This window comes from Erythrolamprus reginae, chromosome 3, assembly GCF_031021105.1.
Source record: "Erythrolamprus reginae isolate rEryReg1 chromosome 3, rEryReg1.hap1, whole genome shotgun sequence".
NCBI classification, from domain to species: domain Eukaryota; kingdom Metazoa; phylum Chordata; class Lepidosauria; order Squamata; family Dipsadidae; genus Erythrolamprus; species Erythrolamprus reginae.
Genome location: NC_091952.1, coordinates 168032723 through 168047289, shown reverse-complemented (window position 1 = coordinate 168047289; position 14567 = coordinate 168032723). Strand labels below are relative to the sequence as shown.

Genomic DNA, 14567 nt, shown 5'->3' with positions numbered 1-14567 from the left:
GTCCAGATCTCTTCAAGATGCCAAGGTTGGGAAAGACTGCTCTATAACCTTCATCATGTATTTTACTAGGTGTATACCCACTAAAACCCTCATTGTGTATTGGACAAAATCAACCAATCAATAAAATAAAATAAATATAGAGAGCCGGGGTGGCGCAGCAGGTAGAGTGCTGTACTGCAGGCCACTGAAGCTGACTGTAGATCTGAAGGTCAGGGGTTCAAATCTCATCACCGGCTCAAGGTTGACTCAGCCTTCCATCCTTCCGAGGTGGGTAAAATGAGGACCCAGATTGTGGGGGCAATAGGCTGGCTGTGCTTTTTAAAAGTGCTATTGCTAACATGTTGTAAGCCGCCCTGAGTCTAAGGAGAAGGGCGGCATAAATAAATGAATGAACGAATGAACGAACGAACGAACCAACCAACCAACCAACCAACCAACCAACCAACCAACCAACCAACCAACCAACCAACCAACCAACCAACCAACCAACAAACAAACAAACAAACAAACAAACAATAAAGTGGGGTCCACTTTGGCAGACAATGCAGCTCAGCCTTGGTGAAATCTGCCTCCTTCTGCTTGGAGGAGGATGCTGCTAGGATTGCAGCTCTACCCCTCCTCTCCCCCACAAAGAAAAGCAACTGATGCATGTCCCGGAGCATCCCCCCTGCCCTGAAAAGGAGCTGGGATTCAGCACTGGGCTACGCTGTCTTAATTCTGAACAAATAATAAAAGCCACCGAGCTAGCCGAGCTCAGCAGGCCAGATTCAGGGAGCTGAATGCGCTGCCACCACCCGGGAAAACAAGAACTTGAGAAATGGGCTCTCTCACAGTGCCTCCTCTCTCTTCTTCTCCCAAGTGGCAACAGTGCACCTGGCTCACTGAATCTGGCCTGCTAATCTCAGCTGGTAGTGGCAGTGGCTCTGACCTAATCCTCACTGGTGATGCTGCAGGCAAGAATTGGCCATGCTGATCCCACCTTATGGCTGTGCAGATAGCTTGCACCAGCCACTGCTTGGACCTCTGGCGCCAGTCCCCCTTCACCCAGTTCCAGGTTGATTGGGCTAGGACTGGGAAGAGGGTTATTTATTTATTTGTTTGTTTGTTTGTTTGTTTGCTTGTTTTGTTTGTTTGTTTGTTTGATTTACTTACTTACTTACTTACTTACTTACTTACTTACTTACTTACTTACTTATTTATTTATTTATTTATTTATTCACCCCCCTGCCTGTTTGTTTGTTTGTTTGTTTGTTTGTTTGTTTGTTTGTTTGTTTGTTTGTTTGTTTGTTTGTTTGTTTGTTTATTTATTTATTTATTTATTTATTTATTTATTTATTTATTTATTTATTTATTTATTTATTTATTTATTTATTTATTTATTTATTTATTTATTTATTTATTTATTTATTTATTTATTTATTTATTTATTTATTTATTTATTTATTTATTAGATTTGTATGCCGCCCCTCTCCACAGACTCGGGGCGGCTCACAACAGTGATAAAGAACAATATGTATTGACAAATCGAATAATTTAAAATCTAAAATAGCAATTGTACATTTAAAAAAATCTAAAAACAAGGAACCCCAATATATATAAAAAACATACATACAGTCATATCATGCATTAAAACTACATAGGCAGGGGGAGATGTCTCAGTTCCCCCACGCTTGACGACAGAGGTGGGTTTTGAGGAGTTTACGAAAGGTAGGGAGGGTAGGGGCAGTTCTAATCTCTGGAGGGAGCTGATTCCAGAGGGTCGGAGCCACCACAGAGAAGGCTCTTCCCCTGGGTCCCGCCAGACAACATTGTTTAGTCGACGGGAGCCGGAGAAGGCCAACTATGTGGGACCTGACCGGTCGCTGGAATTTGCGTGGCAGAAGGTGGTTTTTTGCAGCTGCTCTTTTCGTGGCTGCCACTAAGAGAAAGGGCCTGCGAGCTAGGGTTTGTGGATGGCAGATGGGTGTGGGGCATGTGGGCATGTTCCCCCTCCCTTTCCCCCCCTGGCCTCGGCTCCTCACGTCATGTTATTTGCACAGAAACTGTGCATGCGTTTAAAGGGGGGTTTATTGGGGGGGCTTATTCTAGTGCATGTGCTTAAAAGCCCAATTGGGCTTATTATCCAGACAGGTCCTAGTTTTGGGGAAACACGGTAGACCAAACTGGATAGAATAATATGTTGGTGTAGCAAATTATTTTTTTACTTCAATTTTCTATTAGTATCCATTATTGAAAATATTATGTTTAAAACATTTTAAGTTAAAGGGAGATTTTTTTTCTAAGTTTAAGTAAAGTACTGTTTAAGAGCTGGCTTGATATAGTGGTAAACTCCACCAGGAGTCTATAAGTTATAAACCTTCGGCACCAAGTTGTCTAGGTGACATTGAATCTTTTAGCTTTTGCAGTCCAAGCAGTTGCCAGGAGTCAACACAAAATACTGTTTTAAAATGTGTCATATTACAGTGGTCCCTCGACTTGCGCGTTCTCGATTAGCGCGAAACGCTGCAACGCGGTTTTTCAAAAAATATTATTTAAAAAATAAAATATTAAAATATTATTTTTAAAAATTTAAAAAAAAAAAAAAATTTAAAAAAAAAATTTTTTTTTATTCTGTTCCCTGAATGGAGACCGCCGGCCGCTCAATCGGGCCGGCAGGGAACAGAATGGAGCCTTCCGCGGCGGGGCTGGTAAGGGGGGGAGCCGAGGGGGGAGCCGAGCCCAGCCCCGTGGCATTCGCTTTCCTCCCTGCCCCGGAAGCTCTCCGAGGTTGCGAAGGAGCCCACAATCAGTCTCGGCTGCGGGTGGGAGGAAGGCGAATCCCCCGTGGGCTCCGTTACATTTTCTGCTGCCAGCCAGGCCATGCTGGCGGCAGCGGAACAATCGCTGGGTGGAAGGCGTGCTCGGCTCCAGCCGCTTTCGGCCGAGCCTCCCCGGCCAAGCAGCCAGGGAAGTCGAGCCAGGCGTGGCGGCGGCCTGCGCCGATGTTCCCCGCTGCGACGGAAGGCAGTCGCTTGGCTAGGGAGGCTCGGCCGAAAGCGGCTGGAGCGGCAGAGCCGAGCACGCCTTCCACCCAGGGAGTCCTGCCCTTTCATTCCCGCCGACCACAGGGGCGAGGGGTGGGGATGAAGGGGCAGGACTTCCCGGGCGGAAGGCGTGCTCGGCTCTGCCGCTCCAGCCGCTTTCGGCCGAGCCTCCCTAGCCAAGCGACTGCCTTCCGTCGCAGCGGGGAACATCGGCGCAGGCCGCCGCCACGCCTGGCTCGACTTCCCTGGCTGCTCGGCCGAAAGGGGCTGGAGCGGCAGAGCCGAGCATGCCTTCCGCCCGGGAAGTCCTGCCCCTTCATCCCCACCCCTCGCCCCTGTGGCCGGCTCATCCAGGGGGGCGTGTGTGGACTGGCAAGCGGCAAGCGGGAAGACCAAGGGACATTCAGTTCCTTCAGCCGCCCAACACCTGATCCGCTCCGCAGCGCGGCAGCAGCGAGGAGCCGAAGATGGGGTTTCCCCTTTGCCTTTACCCCATCTTCGGCTCCTCGCTGCTTCCGCGCTGCGGAGCAGATCAGCTGTTGGGCGGCTGAAGGAACCTCCCCTTGGTCTTCCCCGCCGCCCACACGCAAACTCCACCATCTGCGCATGTGCGGCCATGAAAAAAATGGCACACATGCGCAGATGGTGGTTTTACTTCCGCATCCAATATAACGCGGAAATCGGTTAGCGCGGGAGGTCTTGGAACGTAACCCCCGCGCTAACCGAGAGATCACTGTATGTACTGAATAATATGAATTAGTCATAGGAAGAAAATTACTGAAGTCAATGATCTCCTGTAACATTCCATTAGTTATATTCTGGCTTAGGGTGTTATTCTGATATAACCAAGATTTTCTTCTTACCTTACATTAAATGAATAATCTTAAGGGTCATCTTAATAACCTTTCTCTCCTTGAAAGCCAGTAACATCTTTCATGGTTATCTCATCATATGCAATTATAAATAAATTTTATAAATCAACCAATTCACTGAGTTCTAAATTGTTTTAATAACTGTTATTTATACACATGCCTTTGCTGTACATTTATATTTATTGGGCTGTATAAATCTATCATATAGGTTTTATACAATCTGAAAAGAAACTAGAGTTTGCAATGTCCACAGAAACAAGCAACCTCTCTTCAAATCATTGATGCCATCCAGAATCATTTTGGAGGTTGAGATGGATGGCATATACATTTAACCAATTAATTAGTACTGTATTTTTCGGAGTATAAAATGCATTGGAATATAAGACACACATAGATTTTAGAGGTGGAAAACAAGGAAAAAAATATTTTGAACTCCGGATCCCATTGACTAAGCAATATAGGTTGGTGGGACCACAGGGGAGAGCCTTCTCTGTGGCTGCCCCGGCTCTATGGAACCAATCCTCCTCTGTTGCCCATACTGCTCCCACTCTACTGGCCTTCTGAAAGTCTCTGGAAGACCTGACTCTGCTGGCAGTTCATGGATCCTAACATCTGGCATGGCCAAGTTGTTTTTGATTGGTATGCATGTTGTTGGATACACTTCATCTATAGGTTATTGTTGAATATGCATTGACTAAATGTAAATAGTTGGATTATTAATGTTTGAAATCTGATAACAGGGTTTATAGTTTTAGTTTATAATTCTTTTTATTATTGTACTATATTTGCATTGTTGTAAACCACCCTGAGTCCCACGGGATTGGGCAGCATAGAAGTTGAATTAAATAAATGGTATAGTAATATATTATTTAATGAAATACCAGTGTAGCAGAATACTTTTTATAAGCATGTATACTTTTTACAAACTTCAAACTTGGCAGGTTTCAGACTAATGGACTTCAACTCCCAGAATTCCTCCTCCAGTCATGCTATATGGGGTAATTAGAAGGCAAAAACAGTCCTCTTTCTATGAAAAACAAGCTGGTTTTTGCCCATTTTTTCTCAAAAATTGGGTGGGCAAAGGGCCTGGGAAGCCTGCATAGAACTCCTGGGTGCTGGGGGATGGCAAAAATGCTGTAATTTTTGTGAAAAATGCACTGTTTTGGACCATTTGTTCACAAAAGGTGAGGTATTTTTGCCTTTCCCCAGTCCCCAGGAGCACTCTGCCTGCTCCCCAGACACTTTGCCCACCCCATTTTTGCAAAATAATGGCCCATTTTTCATAAAAATGGGGACATTTTTGTGAATAAATGGGTGAAAAGGGCATGCTTTTCACAAAAATGAGGCCATTTTTGCCATTCCCTGTTGTGTCCTGAGGAGAGTTAAGCCTTGTATCCGCCCCATATTCTTTGGGCGGGAGAATACTATAACGTGATTGGTTGGCTGAGCCTGGCAGCCCGATATATAAATAGCTGCCAGGCACGGCCATGTTGTCTTTTTGCTGAGTTCTGTAACCGTTACTTGTTATTAATAAAGAGCCGTTACTCACCCACGAGTGCAGTCCTTCATTCCGCTAAGGACTTAACATTCCCCAATACCCAGGAGCGCTCTGCATGCTCCCTGAACCCTTTACCATCCCATTATTGCAAAAAAAATTTTTTTCACATTTTTGACATTCCTCATCATCTAAGAGCTCTCTGCAGGCCAGGGGTGGGGGGGCACTTCCAGACAACAAAATTGGCTGCATTCGGTGTATAAGACACACTGACATTTCCACCCTCTTTTGGGGAGGGGGACGGTGTGTCTTATACCCTTAAAAATGCAGTATTTTTTTCTAGACTGATAAAATAGATTTGTAAGCTGCTTCAAGCTGACTCTGCATATTGAGGAAGCTAGGCATGTACATTTGTGAAGAGACAACTGGCAGCAGCTTACACAGCAGCCCAATTCTGTCTCACTACTAGTTTGTTGCAGCAATTCAGTGTGAAAACAAGGATCTTACATCCACATGCATCCAAAGATTGTATTTTTCACAAATATCAGCAATGTTGGAAAGAGGATCAAAGGCTCCATAGACTGTTGTCCCAGCTGTGGCACTAACATACAGTGGTATTTTTCCCTGAAAAAGAATGCAGCAACCTACATTAATAAAGCCCTTGCAATTTGTCTCTGTCATAATCATTTTTATAATTAAAACATCTTTCCATTTTGGATGGGGTGGCTAGGTACAGTTACGACATTTTAGCTCAGAAGAGATCAATTCATGTATTCATAAAGCAATTTGTGTGTTTTAAACTTTGTTAAACTTTGTTTAAACTTTGTTCTCTTTGCTGATGATGTTAAGCTACTTACCGGTAATACCTCCTATAATATTTCTACCCTTCAAAAGGACCTTGAACATGTAGCTGAATGGTCTAACAACTGGCAACTGCAAATCTCATCCAGGAAATGCTCTGTCTTACACATTGGTAAAAAGAATATGAATACTAAATACATACTTGGACAAATTGAACTCGCAGAAGACCCTCGCTCAGTCAAAGACCTTGGACTACTAATTTCCAATAACCTAAGTGCCAGAGCCCACTGCAACAGCATTGTCAAAAAAGCACTAAGAGTCACAAACTTAATTCTATACAGCTTCTACTCTAGAAGCACCTTGGAATACTAATATCGAATGACCTAAGTGCTAAAGCCCACTGCAACAATATCACCAAAAAAGCCTCTATGTATGTTTGGTTTTTATATATTAAGGGGTTTTCATTTGCTTTTAGTATTGGATTTTATTGCATATTTTCATGATTGTTGTTAGCCGCCCCGAGTTTTCGGAGAGGGGCGGCATATAAATCCAATAAAACTAAACTAAACTAAACTCTAGAGTTGTTAATCTGATCCTAAGCAGCTTCTGCTCAGGCAATCTTACTCTACTCACAAGAGCCAACAAAACTTTTGCCAGACCCATCTTAGACTACTGCTCATCCGTCTGGAACCCATACCACATCTCAGACATCAACACTCTTGAAAAGGTCCAAAGATATTTCACCAGAAGAGCCCTTCACTCCTCCACTCGAAACAGAATATCCTACAAAAATAGACTTACAATCCTAGGCCTAGAAAGCCTAGAACTACGGCATCTAAAACATGATTTGAGTATTGCCCACAAGATCATATGCTGCAATGTTCTACCAGTCAATGACTACTTCAGCTTCAACCACAACAACACAAGAGCACGCAACAAATTCAAACTCAATACGAACCACACCAAACTTGACTGTAAAAAATATGATTTCAATAATCGAGTTATCGAAGCGTGGAACTCATTACCGGACTCAATTGTGTCAACCCCTAACCCCCAACACTTCTCCCTTAGACTCTCCACGACTGACCTCTCCAGATTCCTAAGAGGCCAGTAAGGGGCGTACATAAGTGCACTGGTGTGCCTTTCATCCCCTGTCCAACTGTCTTTCCTTTCTTTCACCTATCTTATATATTCTCTTCCTGTCATATATCCTCTCCTCTAAGCCCACTTTCACCCTTTTATATTATCACATGTCTATTTTCTTCCTATATACTTGTGTATTGGACAAATGAATAAATAAATAATAAATACTAACCAGAGCATAGAAAACATTTGTCAGACCAATTATTGAATACAGCTCACCTGTATGGAATCCTCACTGCATAACAGACATTAATACAATTGAAGGAGTCCAAAAATACTTCACAAGAAGAGTCCTCCACTCCTCACGCAACAAATTACCTTACTCCTCCAGACTTCAATTACTATGTTTAGAAAATTTACAGCTACACTGCCTCCGAACTGATTTAACTGTTGTTCATAAAATCATATATCACAATGTACTCCCTGTTGGCGACTACTTCACCTTTAACAACAACAACAACACAAGAGCATGCAATAGATACAAACTAAATATAAATTGCTCCAAACTAGACTGCAGAAAATACGATTTCAGCAATAGAGTGGTCAACGCCTGGAATTCACTACCGGACTCTGTTGTTTCTTCCCCCAATCCCAAAATCTTCAACCTTTTCTAAGACGTCTGTAAGGGGTGTGCATAAGTGCATTTTTGTGCCTACCATTCCTCTCCCAATGTGTTTTTATCTTTTCTATCTCTACTTTATACTTATATTATGTTAAACATACTACAATACTATACAGTAATACCTCGTCTTACGAACCTAATTGGTTCCCGGGGGAGGTTCGTAAGGCGAAAAGTTCGTAAGATGAAATATTGTTTCCCATAGGAAACAATGTAAAATGAATTAATGCATGCAACAAAACCCCCCCGCAAAAAACGCCGCCACCCGGCTGTCACCATTTGAAACAGCTGGGCGCTTCTCAGCCTTCTCCCAATGCCAAACCTGGAAGTTTGGCAAAAGTTCGGGTTTGGATGGCCACCAAGAAGCCCTGCTGCCCAGCTGTCAACTTTTGAAACAGCCGGGGGGCTTCTCGGCAGCCTCCCGAACACCGAACCCGGAAGTTCAGGTTTGGCATTCGGGTTCAGGAGGACGTTGAGAAGCCCCCCAGCTATTTCAAAAAGCGACAGGCGGGTGGCAGGGCTTCTCGGCGGCCTCCTGAACCCGAACTTTTGCCAAACTTCCGGGTTCGGCATTTGGGAGGCCGCCGAGAAGTCCCGCCGCCCGGCTGTTGTCTTTTGAAACAGCCAGGGGGCTTCTCGGCGGCCTCCCGAACGCTGAACCTGGAAGTTCGGGTTTGGCGTTGGGGTTCAGGAGGATACCGAGAAGCCCCCCGGCTGTGGGGGGTTCGTAAGACGGAAAAAGTTTGCAAGAAGAGGCAAAAAATTTCCGAACCCAGGGTTCGTATCTCGGGTTGTTCATATGGCGAGGGGTTCGTATCATGAGGTACCATTGTATTTGTATAACAAAATAAATAAATAAATAAATAACTTTAAACACCTTCCTTATTAGCTACCAGATAATAAATATTGCATTAATTAAAATGTGTCAATAAAAAATAAAATGAAATGTCTTTTTTCAACCAAACAAAGCATATCTTGTAACACCCTCAAGTAAAGACTGGTCTCTGGGAATCTCATGGTAATATTGATAATAAATCCTTATGATTTACCGTATTTTTCGCTCCATAAGACACAGTTTTTTTCCTCCCAAAGTAGGATGAAAAATCAGCCCCGTCTTATGGAGCGAAGATGCAGGCAGGGGGGGGGGGGAGGCTGCGAACTCGGAAGCGCCATCCCGCCAGCTGGCTGGCTAGCTGCTGCCTGGCACCCTCCCTCCCGGAGGAGGGTCTCCCTCCACACCACCAGTGGCGCTCCCCCCGCCAGCCAGCCAGCCAAGCCCCGCACCCACCGGAACCGGCTCCTCGCTCTCCCCCCGCCGCCCGCCGCATTTGCAGGAGGTGGGGAGGGTCGGGCGGCCCACCAAGGCCAGGAGGGATGCCGCTGGCCCCCCCTTCCCTCTCTCCGCCCGCCGCTGCGCCTCCTTGACGCCGAGAGGAAATGCCGGCAAAGGTTTTTCTCAGCGGAGGCCGGCGAAGGTGATATTCAATGTCGGGGGCGCACGGGCGGTTGCGCGCGCTCCCTATCTCCCTGCTAGCCCACTCGTAATATTCAAAATAAGAAAAGCCTTTGCCGGCGAAGGTTTTTCTTATTTTGAATATTACGAGTGGGCTAGCAGGGAGATAGGGAGCGCGTGCAACCACCCGTGCACCCCCGACATTGAATATCACCTTTGCCGCCGGCCCCGCCTCTCCTACAACCCCCTTGCTGAGAGCCCGGGACGAAAGTGCTCTCGGCAAAGGTGAGGCGGGCAGGGCGTGTGCGCGTCACAGCTGAGAAGAACAGAGAGAGAACGAGAGTGAGTGAGAGCAACAGACAGCAAGATAGAGAGAAAGTGAGAAAGAGAGAGTGAGAGAAAGGGGGGAGAGAAAGAGATAGCAAGAGAGAGAGAACAAGAGAAAGAAAGAGCGTGAGAAAGAAAACAAGAGAGAAAGTGAGAGAGAGAGAAAGCAAAAGAGACAGAAAGAAAACAAGAGAGAGAAAGTGAGAAGAAGAGAGAGAAAGAGGGGGAGAGGGAGAAAGAGAGTGGGAGAGCGGGGAGAGATAGCAAGAGAGGGAGAGAGATAAAGAGAGAGGGAAAGGGGGGAGAGGGGGGAGAGAAAGAGAGAGGGAGAGGGGGAGAGATAGCAAGAGAGGGAGAGAGAGAAAGAGAGAGGGAAAGGGGGAGAGAGGGGGGAGAGAAAGAGAGAGGGAGGGAGAGAGAGGAGATAAAGGAAGAGGAGAGAGAGAAAGGAAGAGAAAGAAAGAAAGAGGGGTAGAAAGAGAGAGAGAGTGAGAGATGCTCAGTGAGCCTTTCTTTGAAGTTGCCTTTCTTTCTTTCTTTCTCTCTTTCTTTCTTTTTCTCACTTGCTCTTTTGCTCTTTCATTCTTTTTTCTTTCTCTTGCTTTCTTTCTTTCTCTTGCTTTCTCTCCTTCCTTCCCTCCTTCCATTTCTTTCATTCCCCCTCTCTATTTTTATTTCTCTTTCATTTTCTTTCTTTCTCTCTTTCTTGCTTTCTTTCTTGCTCTTTTTCTTTCTCTCTTTCTTGCTTTCTTTCTTGCTCTTTTTCTTTCTCTCTTTTACCTTCCCTTCCTCTATTTCTTCTTTTCTTTCTCCTTCCTACCTTCTTCCCTCCCTCCCTCCCTTCAGTCCTTCCTCTCTTACTCTCCCCTTTCATAAGTTTCCTTGATTCCTTCCTCTGTTCCTGTCCCTTCCCCCTTTCTTTCTTTCTTTCTTTCCTTCCTTCCTTCCTTTCCTCCCTCCATTTCTTGCTTTCCTTTTCCTTCCTCCCTTCTTTCCTCCCTCACTCCCTTCTTTCACTCCTTCCTTCTTCCTCTTCCCTTTTTGGCTCAAAATATTTTTTTTCTATTTTCCTCCTCTAAAATCTAGGTGCGTCTTATCAGCAGGTGCGTCTTATAGAGCGAAAAATACGGTATATTAATATTGATTGTTTCCTGGTTTCCTGGTTCAAACAAGAACCCTATGACAATCATTGTGTTGTACTTCATGATTCTTGACAAATGTATCTTTTATTTTATGTACACTGAGAGCATATGCACCAATGACAAATTCTTTGTGTGTCCAATCACACTTGGCCAATAAAGAATTCTATTCTATTCTGTTCTGTTCTGCTTTGTTCTATTCTATTTTATTCTATTCAACAATACCATATGAAGTGACTTGTCACGGTTTATTATTGTAGTTGGAGATTTGGTTGGTGGATTATTTTTTTGGCAGATTTATGTTTGTAACATGCTGTATTTTTGTATAGCGTAATTAGGATATCTATAAGGGTTAATTTGTTGGTTTCTGTTTCTGTGAATTTGATTCCCTTGTAAGTATGGTTGATTATATATTTTCTAACTATTATTCTTTATTTTGACAAAGATGTCATCTATGTCATCTATGTAGTAGATTCAGATTGCAACTGAGACAATGGAAAACTAATCTCTAGATGTTACATTGCTGTTTCTATAATGTATGAGTTTTGAGTCCCTTTGAACTATTTATAGATTTTACTTTCAATCCGGAAGTACATAGTGAGGCATAGAAATATGAGTTCTATAGGTGTGTATACTTTAATATGATCTCTTCAGTTAGGTTACGTATGTTATACAACAACACAGAAATTGTTTCTTTTGCTAGTTTCTGGTTGCCCTTTTTATAGGAGCTTCCATGCGTGGAGCAAGAGATGGCAGTAGATATACCTCTGCAACACTGGTTGAGCTTACTATACAAGGTGACCAAGGATGTTATTTCCATATACCAACCTCCCTCCCCACTGCTTTGTATTCTAAATTTTTGCAGCCTACCCAATGCCAGCATTTTCTAATATAAGAAGTGTCCAAAGGATGATTTTCCTTATGACATCTTCCTCTTCAGTGTAACTGAACTGTGAGAAATTATTGTCTTTTAAAACCATCCTCTCATTAACCTGTTGTTTTTGTTTGTCTATGCTAGAAGCAAAGCTAAGCAATGGGTTGTTGTTTCTATCAGTATCTGTCCATTTGTCTGTCTTTTCCTTTTTGGAAAAAGAAAAAAGAAAAGAAAGAAAACTTTTCTGCGTATTTCTAGATATCCCATTAGAGCTAAATTTCCATTAGCATGATAATTCAAAATTATAAACCAAATTATGCTCCAGAGGAATAGTCATGTGAATACAGACTGAATCTTTGAAGGGAAATATCCTACTTTATCAAATTAATAAATATGCTATGAAGCATAAAATCAATACAACAAGAAAACAAACCAACAAACCTGTCTCTTGACTTTGATAATATTTTCCTCCAGTTCGGATGGAATCATTTTCCCTCTGTTAAAACATTTTAAAAGTGAAATGTAGTGTTTGAGAAAGATGACATGCTCAAAATTTCCAAAAATGTAAAAAACTTCTCTTTTGCAAGCGAAACAATTCACAGATCACAGATAGGTACTTCTGAACAAATCCCCATGAGAATCAAATCCCATCCAATTGCGGTATTCTCAAAATGGACACACTTACACAGAGAGAGAGAGAGAGGGGGGGGGAGAGAGAGAGAGAAAGAGTAAAATGAAGAAGAATGGATAGAGATTGTAGGTCTAATTCTTCCATTGTTCATTTTCTTCATGATACATCATAAACTTCCTCAGTACTGTAGAACAATATTCTAATTAAAAATCCATTTGCAAAGGGAGGCTACATTAATAATTATGTGGCAACCTGCACAAGAAGAGGCATCTACCTATATTACCTTTGAATATGCAGAAAACTGTGACAATAGTAAATAAAGACACAATAAGCATGAAGCATAAAGCATGAAAATCTCCTTTTCCATCTCCCTTTCCATCTTCAAGGAACAACATTGATAAAATGGTATCAATGAAGTCTTTATCCCCCCCCCCCCCTTCAGCAAACAAAATAAAATAATATAATAAAATGTTGTTTACTGCTTGGAGAGGAACTAGGCTTGGATTTACAGTAGAAGTTCAGAAAAAAAGTCATTTATTGTTTTAAATTGTACTAATATGCTTTGTTAAAACATCATTCAATTTCTAATGGGCTCATTCATTAAATGCATTGGTGTTCTTGATATCCTTATACATAAAACCATTTTTTTCCCTGTGACAACTAATTTCAGCAGCTACATCTTGATGACTCCGATGGGGACAATAGACCTAGTTTGAGCTGATATATTATTTATGAAAAATTAATTGATACATTTTACAAGAATCCCTTGATTTCATGGCATATCTGTACAATGCTGGAGGAAAAATTGTCTGGAGGCAATAATTGAAATAAACCTGTGCTTCTTTGGGAAAAGTACCTGCTTCTTATTGTTTGTGAAACGCTCCAAGGAAATAGAAATTATTGTCAAATAAATGACAACTAAGTTATTTGCTCAGGGCAATTTAACCTACTGGGAGGAGAGGGGGTGCACTTTGTGAAAATAATGAAGCTGGAAGATGAAAATACATCTCTATCAAAGAACATTAGAGGAAGCGAATTGTACATACTGATGGTATTATGCAGGAAAACCTTGAGAACCTTACCTTTCATCACATTTGATAGCAATAACATTATCCACCCCAATTCCCACAACTGCTGCTGCCTTTTTAATAGAATAGTGACTCTGAAATAATTTAGGAGAGAAACAATCAAATAGAGAAAAAAAAAAAGACTTCACCAAATGCATTAGGGATAAATAATACAGTACTGTTGTGATCCATGTGGATAATATAATCAAAGTTCCAAATTCTTTGATTTATAGTTTTTTAATTTATAACTGCTTAGGCTAGTCATCTTCCTTAAATTATCACAAAATGAGTCAAATTTTATGCACATCAGAATTTACGTTAGGCATGTCTTTCACATCTGATGCTCTCTAAGTATGGGAGTTCTGCTGCTCATAGAGTTTTTCAGTTCTCCCAATTATATCTTTAATACATAATAATAATACTTCTAGAATAAAAGCCAGGAGTTCAATTCTCATTGGCTCAAAGTTGACTCATAGAAACATAGAAACATAGAAGACTGACGGCAGAAAAAGACCTCATGGTCCATCTAGTCTGCCCTTATACTATTTCCTGTATTTTATCTTAGGATGGATATATGTTTATCCCAGGCATGTTTAAATTCAGTTACTGTGGATTTACCAACTACGTCTGCTGGAAGTTTGTTCCAAGGATCTACTACTCTTTCAGTGAAATAATATTTCCTCACGTTGCTTTTGATCTTTCCCCCAACTAACTTCAGATTGTGTCCTCTTGTTCTTGTGTTCACTTTCCTATTAAAAACACTTCCCTCCTGAACCTTATTTAACCCTTTAACATATTTAAATGTTTCGATCATGTCCCCCCTTTTCCTTCTGTCCTCCAGACTATACAGATTGAGTTCATTAAGTCTTTCCTGATACGTTTTATGCTTAAGACATTCCACCATAGCCTGTCTTTGGACCTGTTCAATTTTGTCAATATCTCCAGAACTGAACACAGTATTCCAAATGTGGTCTCACCAGCGCTCTATATAAGGGGATCACAATCTCCCTCTTCCTGCTTGTTATACCTCTAGCTGTGCAGCCAAGCATCCTACTTGCTTTTCCTACTGCCCGACCACACTGCTCACCCATTTTGAGACTGTCAGAAATCACTACCCCTAAAT

At 42.4% G+C, this 14567-nt stretch overlaps 1 protein-coding gene across 4 annotated transcripts in view; it reads right to left on the bottom strand.

The window, feature by feature from the left end:
• Positions 1-14567, bottom strand: part of LOC139164685 (glutamate decarboxylase 1-like) — a 53583-nt gene that overhangs the window by 18023 nt on the left and 20993 nt on the right. For 3 of the 4 annotated variants that reach the window (XM_070747124.1, XM_070747126.1, XM_070747125.1), the window contains 3 exons: positions 13460-13539; positions 12188-12242; positions 5898-6014 (listed from right to left, as the gene is read on the bottom strand). In XM_070747124.1, coding sequence (XP_070603225.1) covers positions 5898-6014; positions 12188-12242; positions 13460-13539 — 252 coding nt within the window. The remainder of the gene's footprint in view (positions 1-5897; positions 6015-12187; positions 12243-13459; positions 13540-14567) is intronic. The other variant, XM_070747127.1, reaches the window with a different exon arrangement.